Consider the following 24041-nt stretch of genomic DNA (forward strand, 5'->3'; position numbering starts at 1 on the left):
AAAGACTCATGGACACTTACTGACAGTTGTGGCTGCTTTGTGTGATGTAATGTTTGTACCCTGTGCTGCTGCCATGTTGTGCTGCTACCTTGTGTTGCTACCATGTTGTTGTCATGTGTTGCTGCCTTGCTATGTTGTTGTCTTAGGTCTCTTTTTATGTAGTGTTGTCTCTAAAGTTGTGATGTGTATTTTGTCCTATATTTTTATAGAATGTATTTGTATTCCAGCCCCCCGTCCCCACAGGAGGCCTTTTGGTAGGCCGTCATTGTAAATAAGAATTTGTTCTTAACTGACTTGCCTAGTTAAATGAAGGTTTAAAAAAAACAGCTGGTCAAATTACAAAAGTGGGAGGATTTGACAGCTTAAAGTCGGAGGGGACAGGAGAAATTCATGTTCATCACTCACCACGTTAAGTCATCAGATGCTCCCAAAAGATACCTGCAAAATCCAATCAATGCTAGCTAGCTAGGTTTTTTTCCCTCATTGGACCTGCATTTACAATGTATACAATTTCAGTTTGTGTGGTTGATGGTTTATCTTTCTGTAACTTTGTCTCAACTACACATGCAGACCTTACGTGGTTTTTGCGTCATGATTGCAAGTTGTCCTGATTTTAAAATATATATATATATATATTTTCCAACTGTCCGGTTATCTGGTTTTAATGTCTATTCTAGAATGCCCTTCTAGTCAATCAGAAACAAGTATTCAACAATGCTGTGGTATAAGAACTCTATACCTTTTTTACTACAGCACAATACTGTACACTCTGAATCTCTATCTTGGCTCCTTGCAGTGACTTTGTGCAAAACCACAAATTCTATTCAGGTATGGCATGATTGGACACGCACACTTCCTCTTCACAAAGCTTCACTTCCTGTCACGGGACATCCTCCTTGCTACTTTTGTGTCGCAAGCCAGTCACTGCGTATCTAACTTGAAATAATGAACTTTTTTTCAGACTTATACAGAAAAATATCTGTGGCTTTTTGTAAAATCTGACTGCTCTGTTTTCACTTCCTTTTTGAGCATCACAGAAGCACCAACAAAGAAAAGACAAACCGCAGTAAATCCTTTGCAACTGGGCTTGTACAAGCTACTCTGCAAAAAAATACAATTACTCAGGTGGGAAGGGGTGGTTGCGTGCTGAGTGTGTTATAGACTCAACAGTGACAGAGTGCAAGTCTCTTTGGCTCTCAAACAATCAATCAAGTATTGTCCTTGTCCAGAACGCACACTGGAAACCAAGCTCCACTCGAGGCAATGCACACATGGTTGAAGACTCAATTACCACAAGTGATACTCCTCCGTACTGTATAACATGTTGCTAGCAGATGGTTGATTCTTATGAAATTTTGGTTTCAAAGATTTGAAACATGAAATCTTTAAAAAGACTTGCATCAACAAATATCATTTTCAAGCATTAATAACTAGGTCTGAAGTGTTTGAGCATTAATGTAAAACCTTTTTTTGAACATATTTTCCAAAACATGTCCTTAAAAAGCTCATTACCCCAATGGTCTGAAAAGATCAAGACCATTAGGAAAGATAATACATTTTCAAATTTTTTGTGTGTGTGATTATTAAGTCATGCACAGTTACTTGAAACTCTAAAATAATGTTTTTAAATTTTTTAAATGAATTTGATTTTGACATTCTTATTACTGCAACACCTTCCGCAATCTACAACCTAATATTTTTTATATTATATTGAAACCTGACATAATTTTGAAAAATATGTGGCAAGCCTGAATGTGGCAAGCCTGCATTTAAAAGAACTACCATTTTTCCTTTCATTAAATGAACATAAAATGAACCACTGTTGCCATAATGATACAGGTTTCGGAAATGAGGTTGATTATGATAATGGGTATACTAAGACATGTTTTTAACATTTAATGTAGAAAATAAATTAGACTATTGGCACAATCATGGATTCAAGTTCAATAAATTTAATTTTGCAGTGCTTCAAAAGTAAATAACACAGGCTAAAAACAGAGAACACATAAAAACACATACAAACACATTAGAACAGCACATGTCATCGTCACTACAAACACTGGACTGTACAGTGTCCCTTGGGGATGATGTTTCTATGACCCCAAGCTGGTGCAGCTTCTTTCTCTTCAAGCCAGTTTTCTCCTGTGACTCTTCGCTGGCCAATCCAAAATGGCTTAAATGTAAAGAATTGAGCCTTGGAAAGGTTGTGCCTTGGATTCTCAGACATAAATGTTCTATGAAGATTTGCCATAGTGTCCATTTTAAGGCTCTCTTATGGAATATCTGGTCCTTTCTTTGAATTTCTCAGGATTTCCCAGTTATTACAGTGGAGACTTCATCTTGATGAAGGAAGCGGCTAAGTTGCACATTAGTCTTCTCTGGCTGTTATTGGGTAATGTTCTCTGATGACCTCTTTGTCGTTTTCTTCTGGACCTCTGCCTTTCATGTTGACAATTACCTGCTTCCTCTTGGCCATCAGTCAATCTAAAGAAGAGTTGAGATATCTCTTTGGTCCTCTCCAGCAGCTTCTCTTCTGTGTCGCGCAACTTTGACCTCAATTGTGATAGTTTTCTTTCTTCTGTTCCTCTTCTTGGGTGATTCCTTTGGGGTAGATGTATTCATTGGTCCTGGTGTCTGTAGAGATGTCTCTTATTTTAGGAGTGGAGTTGATGGCAGGGACATTTTAAATACAATGGAATGGGAGAGCAGGGCAGGTGAAAGCATGAGTGTCTTTGGTAACACCTTATTTGTGTTCATAGTTCGTACAACTGCACTGTGGATGGTCTCGCTCCTAAACTTCTAAATGTGCCACACAGATGTCCCTTTGACACCGCCTGGTATAGAGGTCCTGGATGGCAGGAAGCTTGGCCCCAGGGATGTACTGCGCCATTCACACTACCCTCTGTAGTGCCTTGCAGTTGGAGGCCGATCAGTTGCCATACCAGGCAGTGACGCAAACAGTCAGAATGCTCTCAATGGTGCAGCTGTAGAACCTTTTTGAGGATCTGAGGACCCATGCCAAATCTTTTCAGTCTCCTGAGGGGTAATCGGTTTTGTCGTGCCAACTTCACGACTGTCTTGTTGTGCTTGGACCATGTTAGTTTGTTGGTGATGTGGACACCAAGGAACTTGAAGCTCTCAACATGCTCCACTACAGCCCTGTCAACGTGAATGGGGGCATGCTCGGTCCTCTTTTTTCTGTAGTCCACAATCATCTCCTTTGTCTTGATTACGTTGAGGGAGAGGTTGTTGTCCTGGCACCACACGGCCAGTTCTCTGACCACCTTGTAGTCTCGTTGTCGGTGATCAGGCCTACCATTGTTGTGTCATCGGAAAATGTAATGATGGTGTTGGAGTCATGCCTGGCCGTGCAGACATGAGTGAACAGGGAGTACAGGAGGGAACTGAGCACACACCCCTGAGAGGCCCCTGTGTTGAGGATCAGCGTGGGGGATGTTTTGTTACCTACCCTGACCACTTGGGGGTGGTTCAGCAGGAAGTCCTGGATCCAGTTGCAGAGGGAGATGTTTAGTCCCAGGGTCCTTAGCTTATATGGTGTTGAACGCTGAGCTGTAGTCAATGATTAGCATTCTTACATAGGTGTTCCTTTTATTCCAGGTGGGAAAGGACAGTGTGGAGTGCAATAGAGATTGCATCATCTGTGGATCTGTTTGGGCAGTATGCAAATTGGAGTGGGTCTAGGGTTTCTGGGATGATGGTGTTGCTCTGAACCGTGACCAACCTTTCAAAGCAATTCATGGCTACAGACGTGAGTGCTTTGGGTCGGTAGTCATTTAGGCAGGTTACCTTAGTATTCTTGGGCACAGGGACTCTGGTGGTCTGCTTGAAACATGTAGAGATTACAGACTCGGACAGGGAGATGTTGAAAATGTCAGTGAAGACACTTGCCAGTTGTTCAACGCATGCTCACAGTACACGTCCTGGTAATCTGTCTGGCCCTGCGGCCTTGTGAATGTTGATTTGTTTAAAGGTCTTACTCATGTTAGCTGCGGAGAGCGTGATCGCACAGTCTTCTGGTACAGCTGGTGGTCTCATGTATGTGTCAGTGTTATTTGCCTCGAAGCGTGCATAAAGTAGTCTAGTTCGTCTGGTAGGCTCGTGTCGCTGGGCAGCTCTCGGCTGTGCTTCCCTTTGTAGTCTGTAATGGTTTGCAAGCCTTGCCACATCCGACGAGCGTCAGAGCCGGTGTAGTACGACTCGATCTTCGTCCTGTATCGAGGCTTTGCCTGTTTGATAGTTTGTCGAAAGGCATAGCGGGATTTCTTATAAGCTTCCGGGTTAGAGTCCCGCTCCTTGAAAGCGGCAGCTCTAGCCTTTAGCTCAGTGCGGATGTTGCCTGTAATCCATGGCTTCTGGTTGGGCTATGTACATATGATTGCTGTGGGGATGATGTCATCAAAGCACTTATTGATGAAGCCAATGACAGATGTGGTGTACTCCTCAATGCCATTGGAGGAATCCCGGAACATATTGCAGTCTGTGCTAGCAAAACAGTCCTGTAGCTTAGCATCTGCTTCATCTGACCACATTTTTTATTGATCTAGTCACGGGTGCGTCCTGCTTTAATTTTAGCTTGTAAGCTAGAATCAGGAGGATTGAAGTATGGTCAGATTTGCAAAATGGAGTGTGGGAGAGGTTTGTATGCATCTCTGTGTGTGGAGTATAGGCTGTCCAGAGTTATTTTCCCTCTGGTTGCACATTTAACATGCTGATAGAAATTTGGTAAAACGGATTTAAGTTTCCCTACATTAAAGTCCCCAGCAACTAAGAGCGTCCCCTCTGGTTGAGTGTTTTCTTGTTTGCTTATGGTGGATACAGCTCATTCAATGCGATCTTAGTGCCAACCTCCTGAGGTGGTAGCGTAAACGGCTATGAAGAATACTGATGAGAACTCTCTCGGTAGGTAGTGTGGTCTACAGCTTATGATATACTCTACCTCAGGCGAGCAATAGCTCGAGACTTCCTTAGATATCGTGCACCAATTGTTATTTACAAAAATACATAATCCCCCCGCTCCTTGTCTTACCAGACGCCGCTGTTCTATCCTGCCGGTACATCGTTTATCCAGCCAGGTGTATGTTGATATTGTCGTCATTTAGCCACGACTCTGTGAAGCATAAGATGTTAGTTTTTATTGTCCCGTTTAATCTTCCCCGTAACTCATCGATTTTATTGTCCAAAGATTCCATGTTTGCTAGCAGAATTGAGGGAGGTGGGGGTTTATTCGATCGCCTTCGAATTCTCAGAAGGCAGCCCGCTCTCCGGCCTTTTTCTCCGCCTCCTCTTCACACAGATCACGGGGGTCGGGGCCTGTTCCCGAGGGAGCTGTATATCCTCCGCCTCGTGCTTGTCAGAGTCGTGAAGGAAGAAAAAGGATTCTGCTGGTCGCAGTCCTGATGTCTAGAAGTTATTTTCGGTCATAAGAGACAACAGCAGCAAAACATTATTTACAAAATGAGTAAAAAAATAAGTTATAAACAAACAAAATAACACAATTGGTTGGGGGCACGTAAAACATCTGCGCCATCTTAACCTTAATTGTATGCTGTAGCGTTACGATTTCCCTTCACTGGAACTAAGGGGCCTAGTCCGAACCATTAAAAAAAACAGCCCCAGACCATTATTCCTCCTCCACCAAACTTTACAGTTGCACTGTGCATTGGGGCAGGTAGCGTTCTCCTGGCATCCACCAAATACAGATTTGTCCATCGGACTGCCAGATGGTGAAGTGTGATTCATCACTCCAGAGAACTCGTTGCGCGTAGTGATTTTAGGCTTGTGTGCGGCTGTTGTAAATCCATTTCATGAAGCTCCCTGCGAACAGTTCTTGTGCAGATGTTGTTTCCAGAGGCAGTTCGGAACTCGGTAGTGAGTGTTGCAACTGAGGACAGACAATTTTTATGTGCTTCAGTACTCTGTTGTTCTGTGAGCTTGTGTGGCCTACCACTTCGCAGCTGAGCCGTTGCTGCTCCTAGATATTTCCACTTCACAGTAACAGCACTTACAGTTGACCGGGGCAGCTCCAGCAGGGGAGAAACTTGATAAACTGACTTGTTGGAAAAGTGGCATCCTGTGACAGTGCCACATTGAAAGTCACTGATTTGGAGAAGAAAGTGCAATATGTGCCATGTAAGGAAGCTAACGTTTAAGTTCCTTGCTCAGAACATGAGAACATATGAAAGCTGGTGGTTCCTTTTAACGTTGAGTCTTCAATATTCCCAGGTAAGAAGTTTTAGGTAGTAGTTATTATAGGAATTATAGCACTATCTCTCTCTCTACGATGTGTATTTCATATACCTTTTGACTATTGGATGTTCTTTTAGGCACTTTAGTGTTGCCAGTGTAACAGTATAGCTTCCGAACCAGGAACACATCGACAAAAGCCACCGTCGATGCAGTGTTTCCCATCGCTCCGCAAAAGCCGCTTCCCTTACATAGCAAGGGGAACAACTACTCCAAGTCTGAGCGAGTGACGTTTGAAACGATATTAGCGCGCACCCTGCTAACTAGCTAGCCATTTCACATTGGTTACACCAGCCTAATAGAGTTGTTAGGCTTGAAGTCATAAACAGCGCAATGCTTGAAGCATTTTCACGCTTCGTAGCCAGATTTTCTATAAGTAACACCATTGAGTTACAAAATACATGTTTAAATATTTTAGGATGATTTTTAAATGAAGTGTGAAAATGCTAATATAGGTACCATTAACTTGCATTGGATTTGTGCCACAAATGTTAAAGTTAACATTTGAAACAGTGACTGCTGTCGAACCTAGTTAATAGCCTGCTTACAAGGTAAGGAAACCAATATATAATTTTGTCATTGTGAAAAAGGGTGAACACTCCCTTTTAACATTGAGCTGGTGGGGTATCTTTAAAAAAATAATCACCTAATAGCAAAAACGGCACCATCTAGTGGTCAGAATCTGGTAATATCAGGATATAGGATAGAACATGAACTTCAATGACTAATTCCTCTGAACAGGGGGAAAAAAACGTTCACTGGGAATAGGTGATTTAGGATGAAGAAGCAATATGCCGAGCCACAGCTCCATACTACTTGTCAGACCCTGACAACTGATACTAAATACTCATTGTCAGGAATGCTAATAACTGTTTCTAACAACAAACGATTTCAGAAAAATCTTTACTGGTGGGTGGCAATTCTTTTTCTTGTTCAGTTTGAGGTGGAACGACCCTGCTCTGTCACTGTGGCTAGGGATAGGAAGGTGTAAAAGCAGTTTGGGTCAACATTGCAAAAGGCAGTTGAGAAATCTGTTTCCACGTTGGTGTTATTTCCCCATCTTCAGACTTTCTCTTTAGGTTTCATTAGTTGTCATTAACAATCTCAGTTATTGTAAGTGCTGCTAAAAAAATAATATCCAGACACCGCTCCTACGTTGTCAAGCTATGAGTAGAAGTTTCGAGTCAGACAAACCGAGAGGAGACGGGACAGGGAAAGAGAGAGAGACTGAGGAGGCACGCTTTCCCACATCTCTTTTTCTTTTCTCTTGTCAGGATTTGAGTGATTTGAGTCAACATTTCTCCAGGGAGACGGTTTCCCACATACGTTGGTTTGAATGGCTTCTGTAGCAAAGACCTACAGTATACAGTAGTTACATTCATACAGATTCCCCGATACCTGTAAGGTACTGAGGCAAAGGTAAACAAGGGTGTAGCACATTTGGGTCTTCATTCTTGCACTGTGTGTGTCTGTGTGAGACCAGGATATTCACCCCCAACCTTAACCTTAAAACTAAAGTAAATTTACAGCCTATTGCTGTAAACAAACCTATGACAGTAAGACCGTACTTGAACCAGCATCTTTGTATTTCCTCTACTACCCATGCAGGCCTTTTTGCACAGAATCCGACAAACTGCAGAGGAGCAACAGTGTCTGTCACCTGAGCATGTCAAGGTAAATATGACCTTTGCCTTTTTTTAAACCGTTAGGATTATCCTGTAGATGTTTGGGCCATAATCGCCTTGTAATCTCTTCTGCACAGAGAAAAGTGTATTGTGGCACTGTAACGCTTTGATAATAGTAAACATTGACATGCTTTATAAGATACTGACCTTGGGTGAGTATGTGTGTCACAATTTTGAATACAAAGTGAAGCGTTGAAATGACTGAAGTACTGGGAGTGTATGTGTCTGCTACCACAGACCCTGTTTTCCAACATCGAGTCCATCCTGGACGTTCACAAAGAGGTTCTGTCTGCAGTGGAGGCCAGCCTGCAGCCGGAGCCGCAGCCTGGGCACGGCCTTGGACACGTCTTCCTCCAGTTTGTGAGTGACACACACTTCCATTCACACACACACACACGTGTATACACACACAGAGACTGGCATGATCATAAACACAGTCTCTCTCACACACACACACACACACACAGAGACTGGCATGACATAAACACACACACACACACACACACACACACATACACACACAGAGACTGGCATGATCATAAACACAGCCTCTCTCTCACACACACACACACACACACGTATACACACACAGATACCGGCATGATCATAAACACAGTCTCACACACACACACACACACACGTGTATACACACACAGATACCGGCATGATCATAAACAGTCTCACACACACACACACGTGTATACACACACAGATACCGGCATGATCATAAACACAGTCTCTCACACACACAGTCAGCTCTACTTGTTGAGGATTAACCTTCAAGATGGCTGAGAATGTAAAAGCCCTCCACAACTCTCTCTTTCACATAATATACACAATCCACTCCCCCTCCCCTCCCCCAAAAAGCCTGTATCCTGTTAACCAGAAAGACCCCTCTATCTGGGGTGGCAGGTAGCCTAGTGGTTAGATCGTTGGACTAGTAACTGAAAGGTTGCAAGATCGAATCCCTGAGCTGACAAGGTATAAATCTGTCGTTAAATTGTCGCTAATTAAATCAGATACAATATCTGTTGCCTGCCAGCCCTATGCAAGGCCCCTGTCACTGGCATCAAATCAAAATGTATTTGTCACATGCGCCAAACAGGTGAATACAACCTTAAGGTGAGATGCTTACTTACATCCCCTTCAGCAGATTGATTTCCTCCTCCCGCCTTCTCTTCCTCCCTCCTCCTTATCCCACCCTTTTTGGACTAATTTGGCCCTTGGGGACAACCAATAAGTGCCTTTGTTGGGGGAAGAGAGAGTGTCAGTCATCAATGGGACAAATCACGGACACACACACACTGAGGGGACTTTGTAGAATAAGAGACATTGAATGGAACATTCATTCAGTTGACGGAAAGTATGCTGTAAATGGTGTTTGTTCAAAGGGAAAGCTCCTGTAGTCAAAACAGAAATCGGTCAGTATTATAATTGTTTGTTGTATCAATTGAACGGATTTCGAAATGCCTTAAACTTCTCAATTAACATCTTTCAACTTCAGAATTTCAATGATTGAGAGTCTCACCTGTCATTTTTTTACCCAACTAAAATATTCTATAATAAGGTTTTTCAATAAGTTATAGTAAATTGGGCTGTGTAGTAGTACCTGAGAAAGTGAGGCATCCCAAGTATTCCACATATGGGGCTTTGGTTTACAAAACGGATGGCACTGTGATAGACTACATCCAGTTTGCTGAGTAGAGTGTTGGAGGCTATTTTATAGATGACATCGCCGAAATCAAGGATCGGTAGGATGGTCAGTTTTACGAGGGTATGTTTAGCAGCATGAGTGAAGGATGCTTTGTTGCGAAATAGGAAGCCAATTCTAGATTAAATTTTTGATTGGAGATGCTTAATGTGAGTCTGGAAGGAGAGTTTACAGTCTAGCCAGACACCTAGGTATTTGTAGTTATCCACGCATGTATTCTAAGTCAGCCGTCCAGAGTAGTGATGCTGGATGGGCGGGCAGGTGCAGGCAATGATCGGTTGAATAGCATGCATTTAGTTTTATTTGAGTTTAAGAGCAGTTGGAGGCCACAGAAGGAGAGTTGTATGGCATTGAAGCTCGTCTGGAGGTTAGTTAACACTGTCCAAAGAAGGGCCAGAAGTATACAGAATAGTGTCGTCTGCGTAGAGGTGGATTAGAGAATCCCCAGCAGCAGGAGCGACATCATTGATGTATACAGAGAAGAGAGTTGGCCCGACAATTGAACCCTGTGGTACCCCCATAGAGACTGCCAGAGGTCCGGACAACAGGCCCTCCGATTTGACACACTGAGCTCTATCAGAGAAGTAGTTGGTGAACCAGGCGAGGCAATCATTTGAGAAGCCAAGGCTGTTGAGTCTGCCAATAAGAATGTTGTGATTGACAGAGTCGAAAGCCTTGGCCAGGTCGATGAATACAGCTGCACTGTAATGTCTCTTATCGATGGCAGTTATGATATCGTTAAGGACCTTGAGCATGGCTGAGGTGCACCCATGACCAGCTCAGAAACCAAATTGCATAGCGGAGAAGGTACGATGTGATTCAAAATGGTCAGTAATCTGTTTGTTAACTTGGCTTTCGAAGACCTTAGAGATGTAGGATAGATATAGGTCTGTAGCAGGTTCATTGATAAGTTGTGTGAGATTGAGGGCATCAAGCTTAGATTGTAGGATGGCTGGGGTGTTAAGCATGTCCCAGTTTAGGTCACCTAGCAGCACGAGCTCAGAAGATAGATGGGGGGCAATCAAATCACATATGGTGTCGAGGGCACAGCTGGGGGCAGAGGGTGGTCTATAGCAAGTGGCAACAGTGAGAGACTTGTTTCTGGAAAGGTACATTTTTAGAAGTAGAAGCTCAAATTGTTTGGGTACAGACCTGGATAGTAAGACAACCTGCAGAGTTCTATCTTTGCAGTAAATTGCAACACCGCCCCCTTTGGCAGTTCTATCTTGTCGGAAAATGTTATAGTTAGGTAGTTCAAGGTTTTTGGTGGTCTTCCTAAGCCAGGATTCAGACACGTCTAGGACATCCGGATTGGTGGAGTGTGCTAGGGCAGTGAATAAAACAAACTTAGGGAGGAGGCTTCTAATGTTAACATGCACGAAACCAAGGCTTTTACAGTTTCAGAAGTCAACAAATGAGAGAGCCTGGGGGATGGGAGTGGAGGTAGACACTGCAGGGCCTGGATTAACCTCTACATCACCAGAGGAACAGAGGAGGAGTAGGATAAGGGTACGGCTAAAGGCTAACAGAACTGGACGCCTAGTACGTTCAGAACAGAGAGTAAAAGGAGCAGATTTCTGGGCACGGTAGAATATATTCAAGGCATAATGTACAGACAAAGGTATAGTAGGATGTGAATACAGTGGGGGTAAACCTGTGCATATAGTGATAATGAAAGAGATATTGTCTCTAAAAATAGCATTTAAACCAGGTGATGTCACTGCTTGTGTGGGGGGTGGAACTAAATTGTTAGCTGAGGCGTGTTGAGCAGTGCTAAAGGCTCTACAGTGAAATAAAACAATAGTTACAAACGAGAACAGCAATCGACACGGCATGATGACGTTAGGGAAAGGCATGCGTAGCCGGGTGATCATACAAGTCCAGTGCGTGGCTTCAGGCAGCTAGCGGCACAGGGCTAGCAGGCTAACAGAAAGGCCTTAGAGGGATGACGCGACGGAGGGAAGTCTGTTGTGGCCCCTCGTGCAGTTACATGAGCGGACGGATCAGCAGGGCTCCGTGTGGTAAACCTGGCCAATTGGCAAAATATGTATAGTGTCCGAAGAAATATGTTCGAAGGGCCTCTTAAGCCAGCAGTCCAATGTGCTTTAGATAGCTAGCAGGCCGCAGATTAGCGGCTGTGCGTTCAGGGGCCGTTAGCTACTATAATTCCAGGTGGAAAAAATATATATCATAATAAAAATGTCATTAAAAAAAAAATTTATTCAGAGCTTGTGGTAGGAATCTGGAGATATCGAGAAGAATAAGTCCGACTAGCTCTGGTTTGAGTCGCGCTGTACAGACTGGCGAGAGTTGTCCGGGATAAAGGTAGCTGATGACCGCTAGCAAAGGATAGCTGACTGCTAGCTAGTGGCTTCGGAATGTATTCGATGGGCCTCATAAGCCAACAGTCCGTTGTGCTCTAGACAGCTAGCATTCAGGGGACGTTAGCTGCGAATGTCGGAAGATGAGAAGGTTCAGAGCTTGCGATAGGAATCCGGGGATATGGAGAGGAAAGAAATAAGCAAAGAGGCACTGAATTTGAAGGTAGGCCTTGAAATACATCCACAGGTATACCTCCAATTGACTCAAATGTTGTCAATTAGCCCATCAGAAGCTTCCAAAGTCATGACATAATTTTCTGGAATTTTCCAAGCTGTTTAAAAGGACAGTCAACTTAGTATATGTAAACTTCTGACCCACTAGAATTGTGATACAGTGAATTATAATTGAAATAATCTGTCTGTAAACAATTGTTGGAAAGATTACCTATCAAATCAAAATGTATTTTTTACATACACATGGTTAGCAGATGTTAATGCGAGTGTAGCGAAATGCTTGTGCTTCTTGTTCCGACCATGCAGTAATACCTAACAAGTCATCTAACCTAACAATTTCACAACAACTACCTTATACACACAAGTGTAAAGGAATGAATAAGAATATGTACATAAAAATATATGAATGAGCGATGGCCGAACGGCATAGGCAAGATGCAGTAGATGGTATAGAGTTCAGTATATACATATGAGATGAGTAATGTAGGGTATGTAAACACTATATAAAGTGGCATTGTTTAAAGTGGCTAGTGATACGTTTTATTACATACATTTTTTTATTATTAAAGTGGCTAGAAATGAGTCAGTATGTTGACAGCAGCCACTCAATGTTTAGTTATGGCTGTTTAACAGTCTGATGGCCTTGAGATAGAAGCTGATTTTCAGTCTCTCGGTCCCTGCTTTGATGCATCTGTACTGACCTCTCCTTCTGGATGATAGTGGGGTGAACAGGCAGTGGCTCGGGTGATTCTTGTCCTGATGATAATTTTGGCCTTCCTGTGACATCATGGGGTGTAGGGGTCCTGGAGGGCAGGTAGTTTGCCCAGGTGATACGTTGTGCAGACCACACTACCCTCTGGAGAGCCTTACGTTTGTGGGTGGAGCAGTTGTCGTACCAGGCGGTGATACAGCCCAACAGGATGTTCTCGATTGTGTATCTGTAGAAGTTTGTGTGTTTTTGGTGACAAGACAAATTTCTACAGCCTCCTGAGGTTGAAGAGGTGCTGTTGCCGCCTTCGTCACCACGCTGTCTGTGTGGGTGGACCATTTCATTGATGTGTACACCGAGGAACTTAACTTTCTACCTTCTCCACTACTGTCCCGTCGATGTGGATAGGTGGGTGCTCCCTCTGTTGTTTCCTGAAGTCCACGATCATCTCCTTTTTGTTTGGTTGACGTGTGAGATTATTTCCTGACACCACACTCCGAGGGCCCTCACCCCCTCCCTGTAGGCCGTCTCGTTGTTGTTGGTAATCAAGCCTACCAATCTAGTGTCGTCTGCAAACTTGATGATTGAGTTGGAGGCGTGCATGGCCACGCAGTCATGGGTGAACAGGGAGTACAGGAGAGGGCTGAGAACGCACCCTTGTGGGGCCCCAGTGTTGAGGATCAGCTGGGTGGAAATGTTGTTTCCTTCCCTCACCTCCTGGGGGTGGCCCGTCAGGAAGTCCAGGACCCAGTTGCACAGGGTGGGGTCGAGACCCAGGGTCTAAAGCTTAATTACGACGTTGGAGGGGACTACGGCGTTAAATGCTGAGCTGTAGTCGATGAACAGCATTCTTACATAGGTGTTCCTCTTGTCCAGATGGGTTAGGGCAGTGTGATAGCGTCGTCTGTGGACCTATTGGGGCGGTTAGCAAATTGGAGTGGGTCTAGGGTGTCAGGTAGGTTGGAGGTGATATGGTCCTTGACAAGTCTCACAAAGCACTTCATGATGATGGAAGTGAGTGCTACGGGGCAATTGTCATTTAGCTCAGTTACCTTCGCTTTCTTGGGAACAGTAACAATGGTGGTCCTCTTGAAGCAGGTGGGAACAGCAGACCGGGATAAGGATTGATTGAATATGTCCATAAACACACCAGCCAGGTGGTCTGCACATGCACTGAGGATGCGGCTGGGGATGCCGTCTGAGCTGTCAATCTTGCAAGGGATAACAAGTTTAAGTGTTTTACTCACGTTGGCTGCAGTGAAGGAGAGCCCACAGGTTTTGGTAGAGGGCCGTGTTAGTGGCACTGTATTGTCCTGAAAGCGAGCAAAGAAGTTGTTTAGTTTGTCTGGGAGCAAGACATCGTGGTCCGCGACGGGGCTGGTTTTCATTTTGTAGTCCGTGATTGACTGTAGACCCTGCCACATACCTTTCATGTCTGAGCCTTTGAATTGCGACTCTACTTTGTCTCTATATTGACGCTTAGCTTGTTTGATTGCCTTGCGGAGGGAATAGCTACACTGTTTGTATTCGGTCATGTTTCCAGTCACCTAGCTGTGTGTGTGTGTGTGTGTGTGTGTTGGGCAGCAGAGCCCTGGTCCCAAAAAAATTCCCCCTGCTGCATTGCCGTGTGGACCTGACACAGTCATGAGATTTGGAGGATGGAAGGCTAGATTAGACTATAGCAGCCTAGCTTCTTGAGTTAGTATATCAAGTCAATGTATCCAAAAAGCTGTGAGAGTTGGAATTTAGAAAAGAGAGCGACAGGGAAACAGAGGGAGATACTGAGACCAATGGAGCACCTTGTCAAGATGGTTACCTTTTACAATACTTTGTCCCATTAGAATTTTCACAATTACATCATGTTTTTAACATTGGATGCCTGATGTGCAGCATTCTTACCTCATGCTCGATATTCTAATGGCGAACGAAAACAAATCTTTTTAAAAGCACACATCTGGCTTTTGAGAGAGTGAGCGTAATTTTTGTTGGTTGTGAAGGTATGCTAACCTTGCACACTCGGGCTAGGATTTAATTTCCTGCTCTGTTTCGGGTGACAGCAGCAGCATTTCGGGAACCAACCGTAGAGTGCAGTGGCCCAGCACTGAATCTGGTTTCACTTCCTAAATGCTAGGGTACAACACAGGGGTCTATCTGGAGTTTGGGGCTGTAGCCTAAATTGAATGCTGAGAGAGTGATTGCCTAAGCTTATACATTGTTTCTAATGGTAGATTAATAATGAATAATGAATAATGCATCTATGTTTATCACAGCTATCACAGCTATCATATTACTAAATGTTCACGAGGCTAGATCAGATCGGGCACTGAATGACTTGTTTCTTCCTCCAACTTTCAGAAGGGGCGGTTCTCTGTGTATGGGGAGTACTGCAGTAACAACGAGAAGGCCCTGCGGCTGCTGATGGAGCTCAACAAGATCCCCGAAATCAGGACCTTCCTCCTGGTGAGGATCCCACCGCTCATGCAATTTGTCTCCTTTTCATGCATCTCCTTTGTCTCTTTCTCTGTCTATTATCACTATCTCTCTCATCATGTCAAGTCTTCTTCCGCTTATGAACAATGAACACAGGAACTGCCTTTGACTGTTTCCAATGGTGATGTCATGCTCGGTGCCAGCTGCAGTGCGTTGGCACAGCTGGATGGAAGATCTGAGCCTTGTTGACCCCGATGTGCTTCCTCAGTCTGGTTATTGACTGACCTGAACTTGCTCTAGTTGTGTTCTGTACATTTGCTAGTGTAAAATTACATGGGGTACTTCTACTCAAGTCACATTTGTCTGACTAGCTAATGTTAGTCTAGCGTTCGCTAGCTATCTTACCTGTATACATCATCATGCATGATGGATGCGTCTCCCTGTCAGGAATGCCATACCACGGTTGCCCTTAGTTTGAAGATGTCATCTGGAGACAGGTGTTTTCTCCATCTCTTTAACTCTCATACTCTAATTCCATTGATTTCAAAACTTGTTCCTTCAGAAAGTGGAGAACACTTATGCAGCTCCACGACACAATACATATTTTAAAAAGCCGCGTTCGACAGCATTACCAAAACAGACTGACGAGCTCAAATAGACCAAAGCCTTCTATATGGCAGACCAATCCAAACTCATCTCTCGGCATGTCCAGCCCACTCATTATCTCAGCCAATCATGGCTAGTGGGAAGGTTAACAATTTTATTTGTATTTACAGATGGCATACAAGTTTGATATTAAGGCACATGAAAGTTCACATGTTCAAGAAGGCATTTCCACCAAAAAATTTTGATATAACAATTTTTTTTTACATTCAAACGGCTCTCCTGTGAAGTCGTGACTTGAGACATACGCCTAGTTTCCTGAATCGGGTCACGACCCATTCCTTTTTTCAACTGGTACCGGGGTTTCTTCAGATGTGTCTTGTGAGGCCTGTTGACATCCTAGAGTCCCACCTTTGCACAGATGGGTCATATTACTGTGTATTCCAGACAGAAGTTGGCAGATCGGCTATACTGACCTCAGACGAATCTCCTGACACTTGTGGAGGTCGTTGAACAAAATGGACAACACCATCGTGTTTGTGAGAGTCTCATAGATGGGTCATAATAGTAATTTGTAGGCCAAACTGTTCGGATGCTACAGACGATTTTGTGAGAAGGCCGAGATGTCTCATGGTCTGACAAACACCGCTGTAGCTCTGTCACGGTTCACCGTAGATGAGGAAGTGCGACATAGGCGGATGCAGTGGATTGTGATGAAAAGGAAATGCGTGCCCTATACCGACCAATGATGTGCTTTCTGTTTTCTCCACTGTAGTATTCTGGTGTATCTACTTTGATCTGGTGAACGCTGCCCTTGCTTACCCTTGGGGACTTAGAGCACAGAGAAGAGTAAACCCACCAGCTTTATCTCCTTCTTTCTCTCTCTCACGCATCTGAATAATTCTCCTCAGAAGGGTTTCGCCACCAAACTGATTCCTCGGGTTAATCTTTGAAGCATGACTTTAGTTCCAGTATGCCACCCGACCCCCATGGAGGTCATTAATGCGGCTGAGACTTTCTATGGTGTTTTGGATTTTGCTTCTTGCCCTTAACCATTTTACATAATCATTTTAGTGGAGTAACCAAGTTAGTTTGAGAAGAATAGTAAAGAATCACTAAAAGGAAATGTGTAATTTTACAGGACCGTAGATGTCCCACATTAATAAATTTGTTTTTGTTCAAATCTGTGTTCCAGCACTGTATGCTGTTGGGAGGGAAGAAGAGCACAGACATTCCCCTGGAGGGGCACCTGCTATCACCCATTCAGAGAATCTGCAAGTACCCCCTCTTACTGAAGGTAAGGTCCTGCTGACCCCAAGGAGAATGTAACTCAGTCCTGCCTCCAAGTCAGAGGGGCAGTGTACTTTATGACCAATTAATATTTCCTATTAGATGTCTAGACATATATAAAAAAAGGTCATTCTTTGATTACTTGATTTGAATCGGAAATCAAACAACCCAAACGGTTTATTTTTTGTAGTTTTTACTGTCTGAAGTAAATATTAAATTACAAGAAAGCCAGTTCCACTGCAGTTTTTACATTTGTCCTGGTAAATTTGCACATCATTACCAATGATCTATACAGTGGTCATGACCAATAGAGAACAGTTTTTAGTTTTGTCTATGACAGGATCTGGTCATTTGTGATGAAGCCTATAAGCTACATCAATAATAAGGTATTATATAAAAAAAGAGCTCTGTCCACGGACCTATAGCATATGACACATCCTTTTGAAACTCTGATGCGCAACCGTACGTAAAGACCAGAGCCTGGTTTCCTAAAATCATCTTGGTTCATCGTTAGAACCTATGGTTCTAATGCTGAACTTCGCCTTAAGATGCTTTTGGCCAGCTTGGCCCTGTGCCTCATTTCCCAAAGCCTTCGTATAGCGTTAAAATCATTGTTAGTGATCCAGACCACTCATAAAGCAGCCAAAGTGCACTATTAGGCGTATTTTCTGCCTTACCACACTAATAAATTGTTTAAGAATTATATATTGAGTTTTGTGTGAACGGACATGATCATATGATGATAAATGTTTAATTTGGGTAATGTATAGGATCTAATGTAATATTTGAAATACAGTACTAGTCAAAAGTTTGGACACCTACTCATTCAAGGGTGTATAAATTTCTACATTGTAGAATAATAGTGAAGACAACAAAACTATGAAATAACACATATGGAATCATCTAGTAACTGAAAGTGTTAAACAAATATATTTTATATTTCAAAGTAGCCACCCTTTGTCTTGATTGACAGTTTTGCCCACTCTTGGCATTCTTTCCACCAGCTTCACCTGGAATGCTTTTCCAGCTGGAGTTCCCACATATCCTGAGCACTTGTTGGCTGCTTTTCCTTCACTCTGCAGTTCAAATCATCCCACACCATCTCAATTGGGTTGAGGTCGAGTGATTGTGGTGGCCAGGTCATCTTATGCAGCACCCATCACTCTTTATTGGTCAAAAAGCCCTTACACAGCCTGGAGGTGTGTTGGGCCATTGTGCTGTTGGAAAAACAAATGATAGTCCACTAAGCGCAAACCAGATGGGTTGATGTATCGCTGCAGAATGCTGTGGTATCCATGCTGGTTAAATATGCCTTGAATTCTAAATAAATCACTGACAGTGTCACCAGCAAAGCACCACCAGACCACCTCCTCCATGCTTCACAATGGGAACCACACATGCAGAGATCATCTTCACCTACTCTGCGTCTCACAAACACACAGCGGTTGGAACTAAAAATCTCAAATTTGGACTCATCAGACCAAAGGACAGATTTCCACCGGTCTAATGTCCTGTCCATTGCTCATGTTTCATGGCCCAAGGAAGTCTCTTCTTCTTATTGGTGTCCTTCTTATTGGTGTACAGTTTTTGCGACTGCACTTGTAGAAACTTTCAAAGTTCTTGACTTTTTCCAGATTGACTAACCTTCATGTCTTAAGGTAATGATGGACTGTCGTTTTTAGTATGTGTGTCTAAACTTTTAACTGGTACTGTATGTATTTGTAACATTTTGTCAAGATTCGGTTTATCCCAAGCTGAATCTTATCTGGTACAAATTGGAAACACCTGGAACACTATAAACGCCAAGCCATTGTCAGACATCAGCAGAACAACTAAAAAGCATGTGGCAGCTATTCAGAAGATTGTTGCTCTCCAACATAACCGACGGCTGCGTTGGTGTATATAAAACAACTTGAGCCTGTTTCAGACTCCCAATGATAGGGCAATAATACAGTAGAGGAGATACTCAGACTGCTCTAACTTGTGTCCCTCTCAATCAGCCAACCAACCCGTGCTTTTACTCAGCTGGGAGTTTTCTCGATTTCAGCACCAGGGAACTGGACTGCTCCCCCGAATGGAATCATGTGAAAATCTGAACATGCCCCCCCCTCTAAATCAGAGTCCAGCCTCAAGTGGGCCAGATGCACAGTTGTCAATAGGCCTATGGAAGCATTACTAGGGCTGTTGCGGTGGCTGTAATATACCGCCACACCGGTGGTCATGAAGACAGTCAAATTTCATATGACCATTTTCAGCACAATAATTAGGTTTCTCCAAGCTCTGATGATGCTGCTGGTCATAAGTAGCCTACCAAACTTGTTAACTGACTGGTACTCAGCACTCTATTGTCCCTCTAATCACTCTGACATCAATGCAAATGTAATCTAAAATCTGATCAAACACTTCATGAGAGCCCATGAGCTCATGTTTGCACAACATTTCTATAGGCTATGCAATTGTGTAAAAAAACAGCGTGATGGACTCTATTAAAGAGACAAGGATCGAATCAGCTTTCTATAGGCTAGGCATACTATATTTATTTCTCAACTTTCCTAATATTGAGCACATTGCTTCTCTTTACAACAAGAGTATAAAATAAATACATCTATTCTGTTTCGAGACAGGTGCATGATATTGGTCCATTCTAAATCAAAGTTTACACCCACATCTAGAATCCACCACCTGGATTCGGTCTTTTGTAGCAAGATTGGAAATGTTTTTTTTTTACATTAGTAAAAAGTAGTGAATCAGAGCTACAAAATGGTATATTATAAACTGCATTTTTGAGGAACAATGGGAAAGTAATTCTGCTTTGAATGTTGGTTAAACTTGAAAACTCACTTTTGAGAAAAGGGCCTTTTGAATGTTATGGTACCTACTGGAGAGCTCTCCTTTGTCAACACCCATTCAGCATTGTTCACCCTCTTAAGCCAGCCCCACCAATCTCTTTAAGGATTCACATGTGAGTTCATGTGCTAAACAGTGAGTAGTGTAGTAAAGATGAAGACAGGTGATGGGGGACTTCATTTTGCAAAGAACACAACGACGCCTCCATGCTGTGCCCTTTTGGCCCTGAGGCACATCCATGCCTGCAGAAATACATTTGGGCAGATGAACACCACTTGTGGCAGGAGATGGATGAACCAGCTTCAGTGGGGGATGGAAACCTTGGGCCTGGGGGCTGCCATTCGGAGTCAGTGTCACTGTGAAAGAAAATGTTCAGTTAGAATAGTTTCACATATGAGCCCTGTATCAACAGGTATAATAAACAGATATATATAGAGTACAGGGAACATAAGGTTGAATATATTATTATAGACCTGCTAGATCTACTGTCTCATTTATATTATGACAGACCAGCTAGATCTACTGTCTCCATTTCACTTTGGCCATTGTTGTGGGCCTACATTTTTATATATTGCTACTAAAATTTAAAAATCACAAATAGTATTTTATATTATTAATTTCAAACAACGGCATTAACATGAGAAGAACTTACCAGTCCAAAACGATGTCCTCTCCTTTCAAAATATATTCCTCCATTTGGGAATCGCTAAATTAATCGTCCTCCAACAATCTGTCTCACTTTCCCGATCAATTTCTTCTAAAATTGTGTGTACATCTGTATATCTAGACCTAGATTTAGCTTTCCCTGACTGATTGATATATATAAACAGCTGAAGATGTGCTTTACCAAAACAACGCTGTGCGTAACATGCGTTGCTCCTTCCAGTATGAAACTTCAATGGCGAATGACCCTCTTTACGCCGGAGTTGACTACATGGGTTGGTCTTCCAACACATAAACATTACATATTGCCATTTACCTCAGCTCATTGGCTATCTACCCAGCTAGATTTCAAGACGATCAGTGGTCATTGGGTTAAAATACAGTCAATCAACGAAACAGCGGTCATATCATTGGTGCACAATGATGTCATTACTTGTTGTCTTCAAATCGGTTTCTTTCAGTCAATACGTCCCGCGAAATGACCCATCACGTTTGGTTGTGTTACAAACAAACCAGTTGATTGCAATGAAACCAAACATGACTGGAAAAGTCACGTTTTGTGTGTGTGTATTTACATCAAATATGTCATCGAAATGGAATGAGACGGAATTCACGACACAAGCGGTTCACAAAATGTTTCCTGTTAGGCTATAAAAATGGATTTTATCAAACAAAAGACCATTCATTGTGTAACATTGAGATTGTAAACAGAGGAAGATCGTCAAAGGTAAACTATTTATTTTATTGCAGTTTGTCATTTTGTTCCGCCTGTGCTGATTGAAATAGTTGTTTTTTTATGGGGCCCTGTCCTCAGATAATCGCATCGTACTCTTTAGCAGTAAATCCTTTCTTAAATCTGACAACGCAGTTGGATTAGCAAGATTCTAGGCTTTCGAAACTTGTGAGACACTTGTATTTTCATGAATGTTTAATATGACTATTTATGTAGCGATCACCGTATGTTGTCGAATTTAATCCCGCTAACGGGTTCGGTGCGCAGAGAGGTTAAGTAAATGTAAAGATACCCTAATAGAAAATGACTGAAGGAAAATACTACTAGAGTGAAAGTCTAAAAGTATTTTGTTTTAAATATACTTAAGTACAATTACTTTTGATACTTAATTTATTCTTTTTCTTTTGATACTTATCTCAAATTTCTCATATTAAAGCAGGCGGCTCAATTTTTAATTTTTTTTTATTGACGGATAGCCAGGGGCACACTCCAACACGCAGACATAATTTACAAACAAAGCATTTGTGTTTAATGAGTCTTCCAGATCAGATGCAGTAGGGATGACCAGGGATGTTCTCTTGATAAGTGTGTGAATTGGACAATTTTCCTGTCAAACTGTAACAAGTACCTTTTGGGTGTCAGGGAAAATGAGTGAAAAGGACATTATTTTCTTTTGAAATGTAGTGAAGTAAAGTTGCCAAAAGTATAAATAGTAATGTACAGATACCCCCCAACAAATAGGTAAGTAGTACTTTAAAGTATTTTTACTGTAGTACTTTGCCCAAATGCCTTCACAGCAGTACATTAGCTTACTCTATATACTGTTACACACGCATTTATCACATAGTAGTCCACACATAAGTTCATGCAACCGGAGTTGAAACCTGAGTGAGGTGCACATGTACAGTACATAAACAGTAACCAGCCAAATGGTTACTTGCAGAGTAGCAATATCAGAAAGTGTCAATATAAATAAAATAATATGCAGTATGTACATGAACAATATCAATAACGATATCAGTGATAGACAAGGTAGTTATATGCATACAATCAGAGGTAAAGTGGCTGAGCAGTAGTATAAAAATTGTAGCAGCAACGTATGCATGTGTGTTAGGAGAGTCATTTGAATAGAGGCACTGCAGATAGTGCTGATGACTGGATCGTCCGAACCACGCATGAACAGGGGAATCTATATGTGGAGATCCTGTTTCTGTCCTGCCTTTGACTTTGGTGCAGGGCATGTGACGTCTGTAGCCTCTTTGTTACAAAACTCCCTGATCTTCTCAAAAAGTTACGTTTGTCTAGCTGTGTCCAGTGCAGGTGGTGCTTGTACAGGCACACCATCTTTGGGAGGAAGGATGTCAGCTTTGTGCAAACTTGTTCTTGTTTTGGCCACTGCAGTTATCACAATTCCGGTCCACACGTGTTTCCCCAACTCCCTAGTTGGTGAAGAAATGGTGCATGTAGTTGATGACTGCACTGCTGCCTTTGCTGGATGACGTGCCTTCATCAATCAAGTAGTTGACTTGTTGTGGTATTCCGTCACAGCAGACACCAAACAAGCCACACTTGCGAGGAGTTAAAAAGTAGATGGGACCTGACTACATAGGGTCAGAATGATAGTAGATGGGACCTGGCTACATATGGTCAGAATGATAGTAGATGGGACCTGGCTACATAGGGTCAGAATGATAGTAGATGGGACCTGGCTACATAGGGTCAGAATGATAGTAGATGGGACCTGGCTACATAGGGTCAGAATGATAGTAGATGGGACCTGGCTACATAGGGTCAGAAGGATAGTAGATGGGACCTGGCTACATAGGGTCAGAAGGATAGTAGATGGGACCTGGCTACATAGGGTCAGAAGGATAGTAGATGGACCTGGCTACATAGGGTCAGAAGGATAGTAGATGGACCTGGCTACATAGGGTCAGAAGGATAGTAGATGGACCTGGCTACATAGGGTCAGAAGGATAGTAGATGGACCTGGCTACATAGGGTCAGAAGGATAGTAGATGGGACCTGGCTACATAGGGTCAGAAGGATAGTAGATGGGACCTGGCTACATAGGGTCAGAAGGATAGTAGAGGGACCTGGCTGCATAGGGTCAGAAGGATAGTAGAAGGGACCTGGCTGCATAGGGTCAGAAGGATAGTAGATGAGACCTGTCTACATGGGGTCAGAATGATAGTAGATGGGACCTGGCTACATGGGGTCAGAAGGATAGTAGATGGGACCTGGCTGCATAGGGTCAGAAGGATAGTAGATGAGACATAGGGTCAGTCTACATAGGGTCAGAAGTGATAGTAGATGGACCTGGCTACATAGGGTCAGAAGTGATAGTAGATGGACCTGGCTACATAGGGTCAGAAGGATAGTAGATGGGACCTGGCTACATAGGGTCAGAATGATAGTAGATGGGACCTGGCTACATAGGGTCAGAAGGATAGTAGATGGGACCTGGCTACATAGGGTCAGAAGGATAGTAGATGGACCTGGAGATGGGTCAGAAGGATAGTAGATGGACCTGGCTACATAGGGTCAGAAG

The 24041-nt window shown here is 42.9% G+C and overlaps 1 protein-coding gene across 2 annotated transcripts in view; it reads left to right on the forward strand.

Annotated features, from left to right (window-relative positions):
• Positions 1-24041, forward strand: part of LOC112221585 (phosphatidylinositol 3,4,5-trisphosphate-dependent Rac exchanger 1 protein) — a 135755-nt gene that overhangs the window by 14158 nt on the left and 97556 nt on the right. For both annotated transcript variants that reach the window (XR_006079618.1, XM_024383734.2), the window contains exons 2-5: positions 7873-7938; positions 8187-8309; positions 15280-15384; positions 17153-17254. Coding sequence is in view for 1 of the 2 variants with exons in the window: in XM_024383734.2 (XP_024239502.1) it covers positions 7873-7938; positions 8187-8309; positions 15280-15384; positions 17153-17254 (396 nt within the window). In the remaining variant the exon portion in view is untranslated. The remainder of the gene's footprint in view (positions 1-7872; positions 7939-8186; positions 8310-15279; positions 15385-17152; positions 17255-24041) is intronic.

The sequence above is a fragment of the Oncorhynchus tshawytscha genome, linkage group LG22, assembly GCF_018296145.1.
Source record: "Oncorhynchus tshawytscha isolate Ot180627B linkage group LG22, Otsh_v2.0, whole genome shotgun sequence".
NCBI lineage: Eukaryota > Metazoa > Chordata > Actinopteri > Salmoniformes > Salmonidae > Oncorhynchus > Oncorhynchus tshawytscha.